The sequence below is a fragment of the Musa acuminata genome, chromosome BXJ2-4 (genome assembly GCF_036884655.1).
Source record: "Musa acuminata AAA Group cultivar baxijiao chromosome BXJ2-4, Cavendish_Baxijiao_AAA, whole genome shotgun sequence".
In the NCBI taxonomy this organism is placed as follows: domain Eukaryota; kingdom Viridiplantae; phylum Streptophyta; class Magnoliopsida; order Zingiberales; family Musaceae; genus Musa; species Musa acuminata.
In genome coordinates, this window is record NC_088341.1 from 46189201 (window position 1) to 46210629 (window position 21429).

Below are 21429 nucleotides of genomic sequence, written 5' to 3' on the forward strand. Positions count from 1 at the left end.
ATGGCAGTACTTGGGAGGCGTCGAGAGATCAATAATGGCATTTAGGGAAGAATCATGCTATCACAGTCGTTAGGTAAGAGAAATTGGAGTAGGCAAAAGGACTGTAGAACCTGTAGATGGCTAGCAACATTGTGTTTAGAGAGATGCCATCACATATGCCTAGCAACCTGTACATGCCATCCAAAAATAATGTTGTGCCAATCTGATCATCAATCAAACCAATTTTCTAACTTCGAGCCGAATTCATCTTTCTAAAAATTAATCTTGAAGAGAGATCCTTGCTATTGCTGACAACGATACAAATCGAAGATTTTGTTTCATGGAATATAATGTCTGTATCGATACTTTCCAACTCATGGCCTGTCACATTAACATGAATCTAGACTGGTCATACCATATTGGTGTACAAGAAGTTAAAGAACTCATCAACTTTGCCTAACAGCAGCAAATAGATCACTAACTGGGCGTTTCGGAGCTTCAGATCGAGAAACAATCTCCACAACTTTGTAGAAAGCATCGGGGCAGAAGAGTGATCCCACAGCAACTTCTGCAACCTGGTCTCTAGATATGGAACCTTCATACAGAGTATCCTGCATATCATGTTAAGATCAAGGATAAATGATACAGGAAATCTGAATAATGAACGATCCCGAGTGTTTAATCGATAAAGAAGATTATGTTTTATGGCCCAAATGGGTATTTTTACCTCTGGTTCCATAATGATGCTTCCAGTTGCAGGTTCATCTCTCAGGCCACCAGGCCTTATGATTGTATAGTTGATCCCAGATCTTCGGATGTATTGCTCCGCTTGTAGCTTTGCTATCAATGTAAGCCCAAATACATTTAGTATTATATAAGCTGGATTAAGTATTTGGCCCATTGCAGCCCCGTTGACCAAAATGGAACTGACAAGGATGAACCTATTAACCCCAGTTTTCCGGCATGCCTCCACTAGGTTCACCGTACCAAAATTGTCCACCTGCAACCTTTATTCCTTGGGTCATGGATGGAAACTAATAACATAACAAGTCAACCAGCAGCAACAAGTATAACTAAGACACAACGTAAATAGATATTGCGAATCTGCGATGTGAAGGATAAATACACTTGAAACCATGTATAAGTAGGTGATTTCTAATTCTGCTGTCTAAAAATATGGTTTGAACTCGTTCCAACTTCAAATGACCAAGGATATCTTGATGCTTTTTGTATTGGGAACAACTCATAACTAGCTCTTCTAGGAACAACCTGACTTTACCCCATACAATGCATGCAGGATTAGACATATGCATGTCATCTTGACTAGGACAAAGATTGAAATGTACAATTTAGTGATATATTCATGATTTTGATGAAGTTTAAGACAGGAAATGCATTAGAAAAGAAGATAAGTGGAACCAACCATTTACATGTCAATGTGCCAATTCATTTCACAAAGGCTATGACCACTTTTGGCTGATTTCGAGCAAGACATTAGTTTGGGTAATATGGCCCAAGAAGATCAATTTCAAATCAAACTGAATTGAGATCAAGCAAAACAGTATGTTCATTAAGTCTCTGCAATCCCACACCCTCTTTCTTATTGATTTGTAACACAAGGTGCATCATCTTTTAAAGTTCTACGTAGATCATAATGATGCATTTTAATTAGCGTCCAACACTACTCATTGCTTTGCAACCTCACTTTCTGATATAAAACCATTAAGTCCTGTTTCTCGTATCGCACATACTATCAGCAAGTGATGGGACAATAGTGAGGATACACAAGATTGGATTGAACATGAACATGGGTAAGGGGTCAATCACAAAGGATAACCAAATAGGTAAGACCATGCACAACCATATGATAAAGTGTACTTAAAACAGTATGAGGACTACGACGAGCTGGCTAGACAAATGGATTGGTTTGATTCATGGGCTGAAATTATTACCCAACAGATATTTGTCACTGGATGCAGAATGACCATGGTTAAGGGGTCAATTATAAAGGAAAACCAAATAGGTAAGACCATGCACAACCATATGATAAAGTGTACTTAAACAGTATGAAGACTTAGCCGACCAGGCTAGGCAAATGGATTGGTTTGATTTATGGGCTGAAATTATTACCTAACAGATATTTCTCATTGGATGCAGAATGACCATGGTTAAGGGGTCAATCATAAAGGATAACCAAATAGGTAAGACCATGCACAACCATATGATAAAGTGTACTTAAACAGTATGAAGACTTAGTTGACCTGGCTAGCCAAATGGATTGGGTTGATTTATGGGCGAAATTATTACTTAACAGATCCTTTGTGCTTTCTGATGGGCTATCAACAAACAAAGAATTCTGATAGTCAATACCCTCTTTTAACAGTCAATAGCTGCTTTAGATCGAATGAGTCAAATCAACCATTATGTGCAATCCTAATGACTCAGTGTCCCAATACAATTTTCAATATCAAAGTCCTTTCAGAAACAGGATTGATGCTTCATCAGGCATATTTCAATTTGAGGGTTTCTACAAAAACAACTATGATGGACAATAATTATGTGGCTTCAAACCATAACTGGTATGACCTATATTCTTCTTACCAAAAACAATACTTCTAAGACAAACGAAGTGTGTGTCTTTTGAAGTTACTTTAAAAATCAAGTACTTGCGCAATTGATAATTCTCAATTATTATGTCAGCTTAACCCATAAGAATCAGAGAAACTGTGGTGCACGATTATATATGCTTGTCTAGTGTACTCCACTAAATAACTCATTTTGTAAGATTTTTCCTATAATTCTCAATTATTATGTCAGCTTAACCCATAAGAATCAGAGAAACTGTGGTGCACGATTATATATGCTTGTCTAGTGTACTCCACTAAATAACTCATTTTGTAAGATTTTTCAGTTGAATAATTAGTGTTGAGCCTACGGTAGGGAAAAATGTACACTTTTCATCTAGCAAATATCATAAAAAAAAAAAACTAGGATCATACCAATAACAAAAATTTAACCAAACCAACATATTGAACAATTAGATCTTATTCATATCCAACATCTCCATCTCCCTAATCAGAAAGACAAAATAAGATATGGGAGAATAGGTTCCACATGTTACAAGGTTGGAAGGACGAGAACAATTTCAGGTATGAAGATTCCAAAGTTAAAAACCTTGATGTCTCAAATGCTCCAATATTAGCATTATAATTAGCTACAAAAGGAACCAAAGACAAGAGGGTCCAATGCAATTCAGGTCTCAATCTGCACTAAAATTCCATGTCAAAATCTGTTCTCAATTAGAGATTCTAAAATTCAGTCCTGAGTTCACTATGAAACATCTTTTCTTTTCTTAGGACAAATTCATCCGTCCTGTTACTAGTTAAAGGGTAAAAGCTCACCTACTTGCAAAAACACATCGAAACAACAACAACTGGTGGAACTGACCTTCCAAGGGGCGAAGATATCCCACGAATAACGAAACCCAGTTGCGCATATTACCGCGTCCGCATCCCCGATGGCTTCAGCCAGCTTTTCCGTGCCTTCCGTCACATCCGCCCTGACCTGTCAATCCAACCAAGCAATCAACCACCAAAAACAAGAAATTTCCGAAAAATATCAAGCAATTCCGAGTCCGACAGGCTCACAATCTGCAAGTCCGGGTCCTGGGGAAGGCCACTCCTCGCCTTCTCCAAATCCAGAGCGCCTGCACGCACGCCGTACCCTCCCGAGAGCAGCCGCTCCACGATCCTCTTCCCAGTCCTGCCGGTCGATCCGGCAACAAAGATCTTCTTTTTCTTCTTGTCGTTGTTGTTGTCCTCCACCTTGACATCGGATTCGACTTCAGTTCGCTCAGCGTCGTCGCCGGCAGAACTCGTTGCCTGCACTTGGTTCAAGAGCACAATAATCCAACTGCACACAGAGAAAGGGGGAATTGAGATGTCGAGAAGCATACATTGGCGGCCATGGCAAAGAAGGAGAAGTAGTTCCTGGGAATCAAGGCAGGAGTTAAGGAAGATTTGATAGGAAGAGGGAGTCGAAATGGTAGGCTTCCATGGAGCGTCGTGGCCATTACACCACCGCCACCGAAGCTCCAGAGTCGGTAAACCGACTTATAAATATCAAACACGTGCACAGCATGTGCCGATTATTTGCTTCTTTAAATCCGAAAGATATATATTCTCGGAAAAAAAAACATTTATTTTTTAAAAAAATCTTTTCAAAAATTCTCATATTTTAAAATAATATTATTATTTCTATTGGCCATTGTCTCCGTGCACCACCGATCGTTATTTTCACTATACCCTTTTGGTTTTCATCGAACATGCCATATCTCTATAGACCTTGATATCTCTTATTGGAGTAGTCTTTGTGTGTTTTGTTCATTTCATTTCTCGTCTATACGTGATATAAACATTTATTGGCTCTGAAATTGTCCCTGTGCTCCTCACCCCTCTTTGTTCTTACTCACGATACAATCGATTATTAACTTTTACTGTCCTAACTCTCCTTCCTCACCCACAACATCTTTTGTCTATGCTATGGGTTAAGGACGATAAGGGCGAGATATTTAGGGGTGGGTTTGATGAGAGCCGATAGGAGTCCACGGAGATAGTGACTATTTTATGCATTATATTATAATTTAGTTATATATTTTATGTATTTATTTATTTCACAAAATAGCATATAATATTAACAACACATCTAAGAAGGAATATTTTTTATAATTATATGTTAGAAACTATAAAAAGAAGGATATCTCCAAACATACAGATATATTTTAACATAATATTATTTGATCTTTGGAAATATTATACTATTAGGGCTGAGAAGTGAATCGTCTTGCTCTTCTTTCCCAAATAAATTTGCTCTTCTTTTCGAAATAAATTAGAGAGTTAGATGAGGATCTATCTCGTCGGCCATCAATACCTCAAAAATTCAACAGTGCTCGTTGAATTGCTCGTAAAACTTTCCCTTTCGCGAGACGTCAGGACTTATCCATCGTTTGTTTTCAAACCAATTAACTTTTTCTTTTACAAGTCATACGAATTGATCATTTATGGATATATATCGCAAGTGCGCTCATGACTTACACAATCCTAACTAAGTTCGAGAAATTAACGTAAGGGTGCTTCACAACTTGGATAACTCCAGCTAACTTCATGACAATTACACAACCACCTCTTATACTTGATGATTTTAAGATATTATAGACATTCACTTCCGAAAGCTCATCTTAGACTTTTTAATCTTAAGAATTGATTTAACTTTAAAAAAAACTTAGGAATACTCCAGACTTAGTTTTACATGATCAACGTATTAAAAAATCATATAAAATATTCCGAATCATCTCTCCGGTTCAGATAACCATATTCTCACTTAACAATATATATATATATATATTTTCATAAATGATATTATCATCTTATAAAAAAATAATATTTTTATGTATGTATTGTGGTAATAATAATTTGATGATAAACAAAGCGCAGACGGACGCCAAATCCAATTTAAACACGGCTGAATCCCGGCCCGCACAAGTTAGAAACACGGCTGCTTCCTCTCTCTCCTCTCTGTCTCTCTCTTTTGATTTGCTTCGCCTCCCTCCAATAATTTCTCGCTCTCGCTCTCTCTCTCTCCCTGTCTGTCAGGTTGCGGTCGAGTGCGAGCGAAAAGGAGGAGGTTTGGTGCTCTGAGACTTCTCTTGCTGTATTTGGTTTGATTGCCAAAGGGGTAGGGGAGTCTCGGCGCGCTAGGAGACATCTCACCAAGTTCTTCTGCTTGGTAAGCGATTCTCTTCTGTCGTCTCTTGCGTCGTTCGATGCTTGGTTGTTTTCTGCTTGTTTCGGGTTTTGGGTGGAGTCCCTTATTGAAAGAAGTGTTTTTTGTGTGGTGGTGTTCCTTCGGTAAGTTGGTGGATCTCGTTTTCTGTTGGATTTGCTCTTTTCTAGACGAGATTGTGGCAAATATGGTTTTTTTTTTTGTGAACCTTGTTCGTCTACGATGTTGGGAGGTTTGTTAGATGTATGAGCAGCTACCGGCAGGGAGTTTGAAGTGTACTCTTCCACTTGGTTATTATTTCTTGCGTCGTTCAATCGTTGGCTATCTTCTGCTTTTGGGCGCAATCTCATATTGAAAGTAGGGTTTCTTTTGTTGGTTGTTTCGGTCGGTCGGTGGATCTTATTTCCGGTTTGAGTTGCTTTTTTTCTTTTTATGAGATCGCGGCAAAGATGGCTTCTTTATTATGTGAACCTTCTTCCATGGCGTCGGGAGTTGCTTAAATGTATAATCAGCTACCCGCTTGGAGTTTGATGTGTATCATCAACCTAGCGATCACGACCTTTTTCCCCTTTAATCTGTCACATTGGTGCTTTTTTTATTACAATATTTTGGTTCATGGCAATTAATCCGTTTTTGGTGCATTTTGGTGCGGTGTGTCTTCTTTCTCTAGTTGGTTGTCTATTTCTTTGCTGTTTGAGGTGTTTGCCTTTTAGGAGAATCCTGTAAAATGCTTATTGAAGGATTTGTCTAATTTAAGACAGTGTAAAGGGTGACTTACAGATGCATTATACTGAGCATACCAGCATGGTAGGAGGATCTTTTTATGGTTCTCATTGTCACCTAATTTGTCATGGTCCCTCATGATCCTCAACTGTTGCTGCATCCCCCCTCTCTATCTCTCAACATCCTTTTGTTTGGCAATTTGTACAGGAAATATGGACCAGAGCAAAGAACATTCAGTTTCAGAAGGTAATTTATAGAAAAAGATGCTTCGCTTGTCCTACTTGGTATAAGAATTTTTGTTCATTCAAAACATGTGTGACTGTTTATCTATAGGCCTATTGAGCGTCTCATCAAACAAATTGGTGCCCAGAGCTGGAACAAATTTATGGAAAGGTCCATCCAGCTCCAGTGCATTTTATGGATCGACCGATGCTAGTCTTTTCTCTAGCTCGTTGCCAGTAATTCGGCATGGTAAATGTATGCAGCATTTCTCATCTGTTGAGTTATCACCAACTACTTTTGTTGAACTGATTCATATGTAAATTTTCATTTGTGACTGTAGATTCAGTACATGGTGTTCATTCAGCTGACAATTCATCTTCTCAATTGAAAACACACAGTCAGTATTTGGAGGGCGAGTTCATGGTGGATGAGCTGGACTTCCAAGAGGATGAGGTCTTGTTACCTAACAATGAGGAAGATCTTTTAGCTGGCATAATGGATGGTTTTGACCTTACAAACTTGCCTAAACTAGTGGATGAATCAGAAGATTGTGATCTTTTTGGTAGTGTTGGAGGTTTTGAATTGGATTCTGGTCCAACAGAGAGCATTACTGCTAGTATGGAAAATTTAAGTATATCTGATAGCTATGCAGAGAATGGGATCGGTCTTCCAAATGGTTTTGGGACTGTCTCTGGTGAGCATCCATATGGCGAGCATCCTTCAAGAACTTTGTTCGTACGGAACATTAATAGTAACGTTGAAGACTCGGAACTGCGGTCACTATTTGCGGTAATTATTTTCTATAATATTTTGAAATCTTTTTTTTGCCTTTTATGTGAATGTGTATCGATAATTTTAATTTAAAATTTTGCTGTGGTACCTCATTGCAGTTTGTGTTTGAGTAACAATCCATAAACTGCCATATCACACTGCAGTTTTGCTCCTGCAAAATGTCATGTTTCATGCTTTATGTCCATGTCTTCACGGATATATATAATGAGTTTACACAACATAGTATGTGTATATATTAGCTACAGTAACTTATTTAGAGCTTTGAAGGGCTTAAAACCTTTGATTTGGGACTACTACGGACTTTCTGCTTACTCTCGATTTTGCCATGTTTTTATGTTTATCTTCTGTGGTCATTAGGTTTTTTTTTGGTTAAAAATAATGAGCCTTTGTTGGTACCACACAAGAAAGAATCACTTAATCTAGGACAAGTGTGAGGATAGGCTCCAAGGGGAATATGAGGGGCTAATTACAATTTCTTCCTATAGTTAGTTATTTTTAGTGTTCCGATCTCTATATTTTCAAAAGCTACATTGAGATTCCTATACTTATGAAAATGAAACATTTAATCTCGTTTTTTTTCATGCTATTAGCTCTGCAGACGGAAAAATATCGCAAGGTTTACCACTTAGCATGTGTTGACTTTGCCTTACTTCGGTTTGCCACTGAGCACATGTGATATTTTCGTTAGCAGAGTCGATGACGTAAGGAGAAACGGGGTTAAATGTTTTATTTTCGTAAGTATAGGGATCCCAATGTAATTTTTGATAATATAGGAACCGAGATAGCTAATTATAGGGGTAATCTATAATTAGCCCGAATATTAGCTTGTGGAAAATCCAGGAAGTGTAGTGAGTTGTAGGATTTTGGTTCTGACTTCTGATTGAAGCTTTCAACTATTTATGGCTATGGAATACGTACCTCAAAAAGAATTAATTGTGCAATATATCTAGAATTCTTAGGTTTCTAGGATCAGGTTTATATATAGAAAATGATGTGCTATGGGATGTGTTACTCTAGAAACAATTGATTGTCAATATGTCTAGAAAACCTAGGTTTCTAGGATCAGGTTTATAGACAGAAAACAAACATTTGGGTCTAAAACTACAGTAACAGTCACCTATCAGATGATGGCCATGACTAGAAAAATGATATTCAACTTGAGCCCTTGGTCAAAATTCTTAAAGAGCAAAATTTTCAGTATGCGTGAAATCATGACTTCATCTGGCATACTGATTGATATAGTATATACGTCAACAACTGTGGATGATTGATATAATGCTTTTGCACAATCTAGGTTAAAAAAATCTTAATTTTTGAACCAGTTTAGTTAGTCATCAAAGTTTGTATCAAAATTGAGAAACCCAGAAGTGTGCAGAAAAGAAACGAATAATTCTGGACTTATACTAGCTGTGGACTCCCTACACTTCTATGCTTCATTCATGGAGGAACTTGATGCCTCCCAGCATATACCAGTGAAAAAAGAACTTTTTGTGAAAAGTGAAAACCAAATTCATGATCTTGTTATGATCCAATTAACAATAAATTTCAAAATATTTTTATATAAATTATTGTATTACATACAATTCTTTGATCTATAGACAGTTAAGGCATCTTTTTCCTATATTAATCGTTGTTACACGTGCAAGGCAAAATATACTCTCTGCTTTGAGGTGCAATGCAAATTATAAGATATATGTCCCTGTAATCATTCTTTCCAGGAGTAAAAAGAACCTTAATCTGCAAACTGGGAACTTCTTTTAATTTCTCCTATGATGTCTAACATGAAACCTATGCTTTTATGAATCATTTTAATTTTACTTCTTGTATGATGCACTTCTGCAACCTGGCAGGTTCTATCTACTATCTTTTATGATGTCTATCTTGAAACCTATGCTTTTGTTGGTCATGTTAGTTTTCCTTCTTGTTTGGTCCACTTCTGAACAATTAACGTTTGCATCTGCACATTTATCCTGATCCATGATATTTCAAAAAGAAAATTATGGGCACTGTTTTTTTGTTTGAGAAATTATAATCTTGTGCCTCTTGTAGCCGTATGGAGACATCCGAAGTCTTTACACTGCTTGCAAGCACCGGGGATTTGTTATGATATCTTATTATGATATACGGGCTGCCAAAAATGCTATGCGTGCACTGCAAAACAAGCCCTTAAGACGGAGAAAGCTTGACATCCATTTTTCTATTCCAAAGGTCAGGTTATATATATTTTAGTGATTTTACCTCTGATTTAAGCTCGTCTCTTATTTGTTCTTTTGTCTTTTTCTGCAAACATTTAGGAAAACCCATCTGACAAAGATATGAATCAAGGAACCCTTGTGATATTTAATTTGGATTCATCAGTATCAAATGACGACCTCTTTCAAATATTTGGTGTTCATGGGGAAATAAAAGAGGTCAGAATTTGTTTATTTCCTCTCGTGTTTTTTTTTCCAGTTAAGTGAGCATCCTATGCTTTTCTACACCCAAGTTTATTTAATAAGGCCAGTATTTCTTTGCTTTGTCTTCCAGATTAGGGAGACACCTAACAAGTGGCACCATAAGTTCATTGAGTTCTATGATGTCAGAGCGGCAGAAGCTGCACTTCAGTCATTGAACAAGTGCGAACTAGGTGGCAAACGAATAAAACTGGAACCCAGTCGCCCTGGTGGAGCTCGAAGAAAGTATGCATATGACTAGTTTAATTATTTGCTTTTAGTTATGGTGAGAATGCTTTGATACTTTGATGCCAATAGTTACTGTACTTATGGTGCTAAAAGCAAAAGGACAGTGCATTTTGTGCATTAAAAAAAAAACATTTTTATTTCTAACTTGTAGTGATACAAGAGGAAATTACCGTTTCTACATTCCATGGATAGGTGCAAGTTGAAGTTTCACAAGCAGAAGCGCTTTATATCTTTTTCCTATTTATATGCACCTTTAATCCATCGGCAATTTAATTTTGCTCATGGTATGTGTAGTTCTAATATATTCTAAAGCTGGTTAGTGTCAGCGGATACTACCACACAAGGCTTACTGTCCTGTATCTACATTTTTTTGCTTTTTTCTATTCAAAAGCTGCTTATGCTTATGATTTAGGGATTAAACTTCAGAGATTCGAATGGTTGGCTAATAGCAACTACCTTATTGTTTATGTTAGAGTTACTGGACTTCTTTATATTGTAGTTCATGATGTAGTTATACACTTTCCAGTTGTCAACAGCAGTAGTATTTTACATGGAGGTAATGCACTGGCCATTAGAATTTCATTGTGGTGTACAGTATGGATTTTGGGGTGACTCTGCAGCATGTTGGTTACTTACTAGAATTCTTTCAGGTCTCCTTATAACTTAAGGAGGATTTTTTATCTTATTAAAGTTGCCTAGACATTTTGACATGAAGTTTGCATTTGATGCCTTGCCTCATTAATTTTGTCACTATAATGTGAAATATCATGAACAAATAATCTACTGCTAAATTTGTTCTACCCATTGGACACTGACCCAAAATTTGCCTCCTTTTATTAAGAATTGAAATATTTAAAAAATCCATAAGTTGGTATTACTGAATTCGTCCTTGCTAAAAAGTAGATGAATATTGGCATACTCAGACAGGTCTGCGAGAATTACAATAACTAAGCAATTGAGTTTTCTCTTAGATCTCTCTTGGTTGGTAATCTTTTGCTGTTTGTATCTCACATGGAAGTACGAAATTAAACATTTTTACTTACCTTGCGGAGAAGATTTTAAATATGTATCCTTTGGCAAATTTACATAAGACTTTTATGTAAATCTTTATTCAAATAAAGAAACAAAGTAGAAGTAACACCGCACAGGCCTAGTGTTTTCCTACAAGTTGACGATCAACACTAATTATGCTGCTTCTGAAACAGTTACATGGAGATTGTAGATCTCATAGTATATTAGTTATTTTTCCCTCTGATCAAAGAACAGTTTGTAGAAACAGAACCATTTTTTCATCCTTTAATCCATAGCTAGAAGCATTATGCCGGTTGATTGTTGTTAGTAAATTCAAATAATTTCTCCTTGCTTATTTTCATGATTTCCAGTTCTTTGATATCACCTCCTCCTTAAAATGCTAAAAAATTATCTTGAACAGTTTGATGCAACAAACAACTTATAATTTGGATCCTGTTGAAGCCAGGGTTCACCAACATCATGGAAATTCTCCTGTAAACAGTTTTACAGGTAACTTTGTTATATCAGATATATATTTTTTGGTTAACAACTTTAATCCTGGATCTGATTTGATCCGTTGAGAGGTTGGTTTCATTCCTTGTGGATGTCAGGTACATGGTTCCAATTCAATAGTCCGAATGAGTGCAGTCCATTCCAACAAGCTCTCTGTAAGACCCCTGCTGGGAGAATCATAAACTCTATAGGTAGTGACTGTTTGCCTGGATTAAGTACCATACTATCTCCTGTGATGTCAAATTCTACAAAAGTTGGACTAATTAAGGACCAAGAAAAGGTTAATTATGCTGATCAGCTGTGCTCTGGTAGCAATTCATCTCATGAAGGTAAGTTTCAGCATTGTGGATCACCCCGGGATCATAATAGTGGAATACTGGCCTCAAGTCCTGGTCCTTTGTCTTCTTTGGGTCCTTCAGCTTCAAATGTGTCAGGGTTTGGATCTTTGACTGGATCCCAGTTTCTTTTCGGCAGTCCAACTTCTAACATGGATCAACCCCAGTCTTCTTGGAGATCTCCAGTTACGGGACTTCCTTTCCCATCAAATGATAGACAGCAAAGGAAGAACATTTTCTATTCAAATCAGCATGACTCATTTCCTGGGTCATCCCATGGTCAGCATCATCTGGTGGGATCAGCACCTCCTGGTGTTCCTTTCAAGAAGCACTACAGTTACTTTCCTGAGACACCTGAAACATCTGTCATGAATAAGGTTTCATTTGGAAATATGCAGGTTACCCAAAACAGTGGAAGTGGTCCTACTGCCTTGTGGAATCCAGGAATTGTTTTAACAGGAAACATACCAGATAACAATTCGCCCAAACTAAGAATGATGCAGTATCAGAGATCTGGTCCTAACTTCTTTGGTAATAACCAGTATCCTGGTTCAGGTTCATTTGGCCTTCAGGGCCACAGTAGACAGTTTGATAGCCAAGGGAGTCAAGATGATAACAAAAAGAGGTATCTGCTTGATTTGGACAAAATTGTTAGAGGCGAAGATACAAGAACAACACTAATGATCAAGAACATTCCAAATAAGTATAGTTCAAGAATATGTTATCATTTTCTGCTGATTTTTGGTATTGCAATATCATGAGCTGAAGCTAGTTTTTCAATTTCTCTATAGGTATACCTCTAAGATGCTGTTGGCTGCAATTGATGAAAATCATAAGGGTACTTATGATTTCCTGTACTTGCCAATTGATTTTAAGGTAGTATCTGTCAAATCTGGCTACTATATTCTTTTTTAATTCCTTCATGATCTGATTCAGATTTTTTTTCCTGTATCTGCAGAATAAATGCAACGTCGGTTATGCATTTATAAACATGGTTTCTCCTTCACACATTATCTCCTTCTATAAGGTTTTCCTATATTGCTCAATATATCTTTTATACTTTGAAGTTTTTTGCTGCTTGTGTTGGTCCAAACAACTTTTTAAAATAATGCCCTTGTGGAGTGTGGAAGAAGGGGAAATATTATGTAATAGCTTGATGTACATATTTGAACAGGGGCCCATGAGTTCTGTTAATGTTTACCATTTCTATGTGCTCATTTAGCTTATCCTACTTTGAATGTGAAGTCTAGTCCTACACATAAAGGCTCGTTTAATCTGGAAGGATATACTAAATTGATTTTTTTGCATATGCAGACATTCAATGGGAAGAAGTGGGAGAAGTTAAACAGTGAAAAAGTTGCCTTATTGGCATATGCCAGAATACAGGGTAAGGCTGCTCTTTGTGCACATTTTGAGAACTCAAGTTTGATGAATGAAGACAAGAGATGCAGGCCTGTTATCTTATATTCTGAGGGATCAGACAACATTGATCAGGTAAACAACCTTTCTTGAAACCAACTTGGTTCATATAATGTTGTAAGTGCTTACCTACCATTTGAAGGTTCAATGTTGTACTTTGTGACCCCTAAGTTACCATGTTCATGTATATTAATTTTCATTGGAAAATTGTCTTTCTGCATTTAGTCTATGAACCTCATGACCTGGCTGCTAATTTTGGGAGTACATTATAATAATATCTAGGGGGTGAGCTTGGCTCCATGGTAAAGCTGTTCTTTTGTGAACTAGAGTCTCATGCATTGAGCCATTCTTTTGTTTTTATAATAATATTTTGATGAGAAACATAATGTTTTCAATAGAAGTTGTGGCATCACATTCTAAATGTATAATAACCTAATTTGCCTCAAACGAAAAGTACGATTGGCAATATATCTGTGAGTACTGAAAAAGGTGTAACTGATTTTCTGATCATGTTGCGTCCAAATTTTTAGTTCTGTAATTGATCTGAACACATTACAAGTTCAGTAAAAAATATGCATGAGGAAAATTCTTGAGCATAGTTGAGGGCATAGATGACCTTGAACAAATGTCGTATGTCGTTAATGATTACTTGGCACAACCTCATGCAATTTAGAGTGGCTCGCATTAACATGTGGCAGAGATTGTGAAGGTAGCTTTGTCCAACAAGGATGGATTCTTCCTTGTCTGCCTCTCAGCACATGCATAGTTCAAATCCATAACTCTAATTGTTGCATCTATTCTAGCATTGAGTGGTTAAATCCTTTTTGGATCTAAAAGTGGTATAAAGATTAAACTTTTCAGAGTTATTATCTGGAGCTTGAATTAATAGGTAGATGAAATGCAACATTAGATTTCATATTTTCTCGGTGTCCTGGAACAAGTTTCATACTACATAATATTCTAGTGATTCTTCTTTGTTTTAATAGTTTAATTATGTTTAACATCCTTTTAACTGATGCAATTATTTCCAAAAAGAAAACTGATGCTTATTAGCTTTTATAATCTCTTTTATTGGTTATGCTAGATCAGGATAAACTATCAAAATGGTTACTCTTATCCTGCTAATTTTCTTTGTTGAGCAACTCTCTATTCCTTTGTTTCTAATATCATGAAGGTCATTGCTAAATCAAGAGCTTTTTCCAGAAACTGATCCCATTAAATGGTGTGGACCTTCATGTGCATCAACAAGACGAGACCAACTCGGTGGGAGATTCAACTAAAAGTCCTGTCGCGGGAAGCTAAGATAAGTCCACTCTCCATTGAGGTGGAAACGTTTTGGACGGGTGACAAAGTCTGACAACAACCAGGCTTTTTTTTGTATAAAATGCTAACTTATCTGGAGTTTACACGATCAAACAAGATTCATGAGGGAAAAGAGCGTGTGCAATTGTGTTATATAGGTGCTTCTGCTTTCTAAAGCAATGGATGTGCCAACGCCGCATCTACCAGAACCCTGTAAAGATGTCTTGACATACTGATGTGGTCTTTTTATTTTTTTTTGGCGTGTAGATAGTAATTCCCAGCAGATGTTGCAAAGAAAAGTTTTCGATCCGTCTGCTTGCCGGTAAGCACATTGCTTACAGTTGTGATGGTTATAGCCATCGCCTTTTGACCTTTTTCTCTTGTTTAGCCGCTTGCATTTGGATGTTGGGTTGTACAGAAAGAGACAATTTTAATTACACGGTTCAAGATTATGGATATTAATTTGCATTATTTATTTACATGGTGAATTGGACTTCCTGCTTCTTTGTCGCTTGAATAGATTCATTGACTCTTTCTAGATCACTTGTGTCTGCTCATCGGTTTGTAAACGAGGTTGTTATAAATCATTGTTATTGTTCTTTACACTTGAAAGCCTTTCTTTTTCTCATTTTCTTCCCTTCCTTTTTCTGTTTTGAATTCATTTTATCTGCAACATAGTGTTACCTTTTGTTCCTTTCTGTGAAGGTTGCTTAGGTTCTTTGGATTCTTCAGGAGGAAACTGATGACAGGCAGAGATTACCCAAAAGATTTCACAAAGTCCACGCCACTGTTATGTCCTTCAATTTTTCTTCTTTTTTTTTAATAAAAAAGAAAAAAAATTAGTTCTCTTAGTAACATATATATATATATATATTCTCGAATTGATTTGTATTATTGGAAATGAGAATCTTCCTTATATATATATATATATATATATATATATATATATATATATATATTCTCGAATTGATTTGTATTATTGAAAATGAGAATCTTCCTTATATATATATATATATATATATATTCTCGAATTGATTTGTATTATTGGAAATGAGAATCTTCCTCGATAACGACGTAAGCCCATCAGATCTAAGCATATCCGACATGAGGAAATCAAAATCACCACCGTCACACACCGGTAAAAAGAAGGTGCGGTGCGTCTTTTGCTTCCGGCCGTCTTCACCGAAATCCATGGCGAAGTCTCCACTTCGACCTTCTCCTGCCAGTCCCCTCCGCGTCGCTGGCTTCTGGCCGGGCCTTCTGCTGCTCTGCCTCCTCGCTCCGGTCGCTCTCGCAAAGTCGTACCTTCGCCCGATCACCGTAAGCGGCCTCCACCTGATGTCCCCTTCTGTTGTTGTTGATCTCTTGCTCTGTTCACCCGATGTGGTTTCGGATCTTGCCAGGACATCGAGGTCAGAGAAAAGAAGCAGGCTTGTTACGCCGACATCGAGAGGTAGCCGCTGAGCGCATCTACTCTTTTTTTTTTTTTTATCTGATCATTTGAGAGAAGAAAAGTTGAGATGACCTAATTCTTCTCGGGTGATTGCGGGAGAAGTGGGTTGTGGGGGTCGAGGTGCAGGTGGTCGATAATCGACAAGGAGAACTGTGCGCTGCGATGCCTTTCTCCCGTCTGCTTTCAGCTGATTTATGAGAGCGATCCGGTGAGATGAAATGGGAAAGAAAGGAAATTTTTTTATTCTTATGGTCTTAGTCTAATGTCGCTTATTTGCTGTGTTTTCGTCTAACATTTGGTATGTGTAATGTGTTACTTGGGTCAGCTGGAGGAAGGGGAGAACGACTTTGTTAGGGGGCAGGAATTCAAGTACTGCATGCGCAAGTATGACTGACCATACACTTCTTTTTTCTTGCTCGTTGGGATTTGGGATCATCACATTTCATTTTATCTACATGAATTATGAAAGAAACATGAGAATCTGAAGCCAGCTAGTTGCAACAACCTACACCTTCAGCACTAAAAAAAAATCATTGTTCTTCAAATGCACATGAGCATCGGGATAGGAATAGCGTTAGCTGAAGCAAGGTGTCGAGTTTCAATGTGAGACTTGTTTTGATCTGGAGGTTTAAAATTTTCAGAGTGTGACTTGTACCACCAGTATGTCCCAGCACACAGGTTACATGGTATGTCAGTGTATTACAAGGTGAAGGAAAAGGAGAGGATGAGAAGCTGAAGGAGGAGGAGGCAAGGAGAAGAATGAGAAGGAGAGGGGGAGGATAGAAGAGGATGAAGATCAACTTTTGCTGACAGCTGTCAACAACAGGCCAAAACACAATAAAATAAAATAAAAACTAGTATGAGATTTCAGAATGGACTGAAAGAATCCCAATCCGGGTGCTAGTTCCTGGTTGGACTGGTACTTGCCAAATGGTATTTATTGGTCTGGCTAGTTTTCTAAACTTTGAGCTGAAACATAAGTTTAGCATAACTAAGCTCACGTCATGTTACAAATACTTGAAGCACTTAGTAGGTATTCACTCCTTTTGTGTGGCGAACCAATGTCATAAAATGTCAACTGTGTTGTTTCATTGTGAAAGATTAAACAATGCATTATACATGGCCTTATACACCATTAACATTATGTCGTGAGACTATGAAGCTTGCAGTGTGGTCTCACTAACTTGTCGAGATAACCAGTTGTTATGACCTTGGGCCTTAAAAGCCTTGTAATAGCATGACTCATCTCGAGTTATGAGGTATAAGTGTTTTAAAACTAAGTTTCTTTTTATTCTTTTATGTGTTATTTGGGTGAACAAGAATCTCAATATCAAACACTATTTAGATGCCTCACTTGGTTTCTTTTAGAGCATACTTCTGCTAGAATGCAATTAACCATTAACTCTGCACTCTGTTTAATTTATGCATTCACATCATTATTTAAATTTCTATACTGACAAAGAAGCAATAAGCAGTGGTGTCGAAGTGCTTAATCCTCTTCTAGAGAAAGACTTAATTTGTTATTTTGTGTTTTGGTGAACAATCAACAAAATCTTTGTAAATGATTGTTCCCTTTCCTCGGCCCAATGTGAAGCTTTGAAGTTTTGACACTTCTTGGAATCATGTACTATACATGTTCATCCAATCATCACTTGAAGTAAGATCAATCAGACAAGTGGGAGGAGTCCCTTTAAATTAAGTTTGGTTGTGAAAAATGATTATTGGGTTCCTCAAAATCCAGTTTCATGAACCCTTAATTGTTCATAATCATGCTACTTATTCAATATGACAGCAACTTAGACATACTTTTTGAAAATGCCAACAAGAATCATGAACATAAGATACAAGTTAATATATTACAATAATGATAAAACAGGCAACTAAACATGACAAAGCCAGTCCTTGCCAACTCATTGTTTATATTGGATTCTTCTATTAAGTTGATTCTTTGAGTTTTCAGTGGAGCATTAAAGTTTGTTAAATATCTGTGTGTGTGTGTGCACATGCGCGTGTGTGTGCGTGTGCGTGTGTGTGCGTGCAAGCCTTCAGATAAACCACTTGTTTTTTCAGGTTGGGAAACAGTAAAGCAAGGTCCAATGAAACAAATATTGATGCTCTATCACTAGTGTGGCAACACAAAGTGCTTATATCTTTGTCTGGCTAATGCTTCCTTGCCTCTTTGCTGGTTGTTTGGAACTATGTTGCATAGTCTCAGAGCAAGAATTGAAATTTGGGTCAACATTTATTGAGAACATACCTGGAATAAATGAGCAAGTGTATTTATCATGATTGGAATTATGAATTGTAGGATATTTGATATCGTCATATTTCGAGTTAGGTGCAATGTGAATATATTTGGTGAGATTTGATCTGTGCCAAAATGGGAAGTGGCTACCCTTCATCGTATTGGTAGTTCTTTCAGCATGCACTGATCAATGTGCATTTCACAGGCACATTATGGCATGGGGTCGAGCTGGTGAAGATTAAATGCTTGCTACACCATCAACTACAATTCAAGTGAAGCTGAAGAAGATCTGGAAGGATTATGATACCGTCATGGTTTGCAATACCGTACCATACCACTCGGTACGGGCGGCATGTATTGGTCCGATAGAGGACTAGTACAGGCTGTATATTAGTATATCTTAGTATACCATGTGTCGGTATGCTTGGTACTGAGTGGTACGAACCGTACCAACTGTTGATCGGTACACCGGTATGGTACGGTATTCTGAACCTTGGATACCGTAGACAAGGATTACAAAACAATGAACTCAGTTATTCCACCAATGTAGGAACTGTATTGATTCTTTTGATGAAGCTACATTAGTTAGTTATTCCCAATATAGGTGGTTGTAGTTGGATTATTAACTTTTTTGTGAGTGATAATTTCTGGTTTAATCCCCTAAATGTTCTTTTTTCATAGCAAAAAACAAATATTTTGCACCTCATGCTTGAAACTGAATCTTTCTATTGTGTTTTCCTGATTTATATAGAAGGGTGGTAACTATTTCTGTACACAAACCGATTTTCCATGTTAAGAGAGATTGAAAGATGTAGTAGTGTTGCGGAGGTTGAGTGTTCATTCATATTCCTGTTTATATGTTGGTCATTTTGCTGCTTCATGTTGCAGAGTTTCATTGGGAGAGAGCTTGGATGGAATAAGGGGAGCCTTTGACTATATGTAAGACATGATGGTACGTGGTTCAAGACCAGCCTATTTTTTCTTTTTCATTAATTTGTTTATCAGCTTCATTTTGGTCAATGTTGGATGCTTGGTGCTTTCAGTTGGTCTTCTCTTGTTTGCTTTACTGATTTTCCTCAGAAACATATATGCTGCGAGTGGTGACTAATTGGCAAAAGTAGAATCACTTATTATCAAGCTAAAGCAGTGGATGTTAAAGACATTCAGTACTTGGCATATAGAAGTGCATGTTTATACTCTTCAACTCCACAAAACTTGAAGAGTGACCAAGAAACCAGATGAGCTAGTATCAGAGGATAGTGTTGTAGATATATGCATTACATGGTTGATACTCATGTTCATTTCTGTTGCAGTATTGAGTGCATACAACTTGAGTTCTTGTATCCAGGTCTTTGATATACTGCCTGTATGATCCAATATTGAGTCTATAGCATGAGAGAGATGAACAGTGTCATTATTCTTCAGTCCATTGGTGGTGAAACAGTGAAAAGCCAGATCCATAGCCCTTTTTACCCAGAGATGGTGGAGCATGATGTATGAGTTACCTTCCTGGAAACCCACGTTATCCTAATTTCTGTTTTCATCAAACAAAAGCCAATCATCTTGGCTAAATTTCTGGTGGCAAAAAAGATAAAATGACACTGAAGCTAAAGCCAAACTCTTCTTTTTTTACCTGAAAGAGGTGGAAACTTTGTATTCCAGATCTATATAAATGTTTATTAGATAAACAAGTAATGCACATTAACATAGAATTCTCTACTTCAACTCATTTTCAATATAACTAGAAATTACTTGTTGCTTGTATCTTTTGTAGCTTATGATGCTTGTCATGCTCGTGCCTTAAAAGCACTTGATCTTAAAATCTTCCTCTGTAAGCGTATCAATATTGCTATGCCTGCACCAACAGAGCTCCTTCCAGTTCTTGTATTTTCATTATACCATATTTTAGATAAACAAATAACTGATGTTGTGGGATACATTTTGCTGATTTTTTACTATTCTGTATCCAGTTAGGCTTGGTATAAATAATTAGAATTTCTTTTAACCTGGTTCTCAATATAGTTTCAGCCGAATTGTCCAAAGTAAGTTGGTCTTCTGCATTGTATGCACTACGCCTGACTGTTTGCATTAGGAATTTGTAGTTCCTATTTTGACCTGCTAATTTGTACTTAGGGATGGCTGGAACGGCTGCTGCATCGAATTATAGAATTGGGAGGTGGCATGTTTGAAGAATGGCTCGAACATGTCTCGATGGTACCTGTTGAAACTTGTACCGGAGTTCATCTTGGAATTAAACTCTTGTTTGCAAATGGCAATCCAGCTTTTGACTGTGACTCTGACTGGTGTTGCTAATGAACATGGCTTGTTGCAAGAACTGTACTGACATTTTTCTGCACCCTTGCAGTACTGTTATTTGCTAGTAGTATAGGCGGATGTCCTCCATCCCTTTTGCATGGTAAACATTGTGATCTAAATGAAGCTATATGCGTTGTGAGTCGATTTGACTTTGCACTGAAGAGACATGGTTTCGTTAATTCTTTAACTATGTCTGTGGTGGGTTTTGATACTGGTAATTGGATCGCGTGCGTGAACTCCTAATGCTGGGTTTACAAGAGAGGAGGAAGATGCTTTTGGATTCGTGCGTGGTCGCCCATCACATGATTAAGAGCCACAAATCTGGAATCATCTCACCTCGTGAGAATAAGATTAGCGGAATTTTAAGGATCTGACCACAAAATAAAATGATTATTTGGTTTCTCTTTTGTCAGGCTGGTCTCAGGTAAGTACACCGACGGTCTTTGCACCATCTTAAGCAGTCTTGCCTTCTTCTGGATTCCGGTCACCGTTGGTACGAACAGGACTGCAGAATTTGAAGGGTTTGTCCTCAGAATAAGAGGTCGTCGTTTATCGAACACGATCACTCTGTGAACTCGCGGACGAAGCATTTCGTCACGACATAGAACACGATTAGCCTTGTAACAGCAATCTGAGGCAATCGGTTTTTGGATGCAA

At 37.4% G+C, this 21429-nt stretch overlaps 3 protein-coding genes across 11 annotated transcripts; 2 read left to right on the forward strand and 1 right to left on the reverse strand.

Moving 5' to 3' along the window:
• Positions 1-258: 258 nt before the first annotated feature.
• Positions 259-4075, reverse strand: LOC103982271 (uncharacterized protein At2g34460, chloroplastic). The gene is made up of 5 exons (XM_065106856.1): positions 3935-4075; positions 3627-3860; positions 3427-3543; positions 707-979; positions 259-590 (listed from the first exon to the last, which is right to left on the reverse strand). Exons 1-5 carry the CDS (start codon positions 4049-4051, stop codon positions 426-428), a joined length of 906 nt encoding a protein of 301 aa, XP_064962928.1. The 5' UTR covers positions 4052-4075; the 3' UTR covers positions 259-425.
• Positions 4076-5545: 1470 nt separating this feature from the next.
• LOC135611274 (protein MEI2-like 2) lies at positions 5546-15254 on the forward strand. Of its 9 annotated transcripts, none has more exons than XM_065106859.1 (13): positions 5546-5763; positions 6518-6729; positions 6817-6960; positions 7046-7494; positions 9547-9705; positions 9792-9908; positions 10024-10175; positions 11611-11699; positions 11801-12740; positions 12829-12913; positions 12996-13064; positions 13352-13531; positions 14660-15254. In XM_065106859.1, exons 2-13 carry the CDS (start codon positions 6621-6623, stop codon positions 14756-14758), a joined length of 2592 nt encoding a protein of 863 aa, XP_064962931.1. In that variant the 5' UTR covers positions 5546-5763; positions 6518-6620; the 3' UTR covers positions 14759-15254. The 9 variants fall into 9 exon arrangements, with proteins under 9 accessions (XP_064962931.1, XP_064962932.1, XP_064962935.1 ...); XM_065106860.1 differs by having other exon boundaries at positions 6522-6729; XM_065106863.1 differs by having other exon boundaries at positions 5547-5763; positions 6691-6729.
• Positions 15255-15846: 592 nt separating this feature from the next.
• LOC103982273 (uncharacterized) lies at positions 15847-20933 on the forward strand. Its single transcript, XM_065106869.1, has 6 exons — positions 15847-16078; positions 16162-16211; positions 16314-16419; positions 16537-16595; positions 19345-19408; positions 20590-20933. The coding sequence occupies exons 1-5, from the start codon at positions 15863-15865 to the stop codon at positions 19397-19399; spliced, it is 486 nt and encodes a 161-aa protein (XP_064962941.1). The 5' UTR covers positions 15847-15862; the 3' UTR covers positions 19400-19408; positions 20590-20933.
• The last annotated feature ends 496 nt before the right edge of the window (positions 20934-21429 follow it).

Excerpts from the sequence above, each read along its gene's own strand:
- LOC103982271 (XM_065106856.1), bottom strand. The coding sequence starts at position 4,051 with ATGGCCACGACGCTCCATGGAAGCCTACCATTTCGACTCCCTCTTCCT. Across the intron at positions 3,544-3,626 it reads AGGACCCGGACTTGCAGATT|GTCAGGGCGGATGTGACGGA; the intron begins GTGAGCCTGTCG and ends TTGGATTGACAG. Across the intron at positions 980-3,426 it reads ATATCTTCGCCCCTTGGAAG|GTGGACAATTTTGGTACGGT; the intron begins GTCAGTTCCACC and ends TAAAGGTTGCAG.
- LOC135611274 (XM_065106859.1), top strand. The coding sequence starts at position 6,621 with ATGATCCTCAACTGTTGCTGCATCCCCCCTCTCTATCTCTCAACATCC. Across the intron at positions 6,961-7,045 it reads AGTAATTCGGCATGGTAAAT|ATTCAGTACATGGTGTTCAT; the intron begins GTATGCAGCATT and ends TTGTGACTGTAG. Across the intron at positions 10,176-11,610 it reads CCTGGTGGAGCTCGAAGAAA|TTTGATGCAACAAACAACTT; the intron begins GTATGCATATGA and ends TATCTTGAACAG.
- LOC103982273 (XM_065106869.1), top strand. The coding sequence starts at position 15,863 with ATGAGGAAATCAAAATCACCACCGTCACACACCGGTAAAAAGAAGGTG. Across the intron at positions 16,079-16,161 it reads CGTACCTTCGCCCGATCACC|GACATCGAGGTCAGAGAAAA; the intron begins GTAAGCGGCCTC and ends GGATCTTGCCAG. Across the intron at positions 16,596-19,344 it reads TTCAAGTACTGCATGCGCAA|AGTTTCATTGGGAGAGAGCT; the intron begins GTATGACTGACC and ends TTCATGTTGCAG.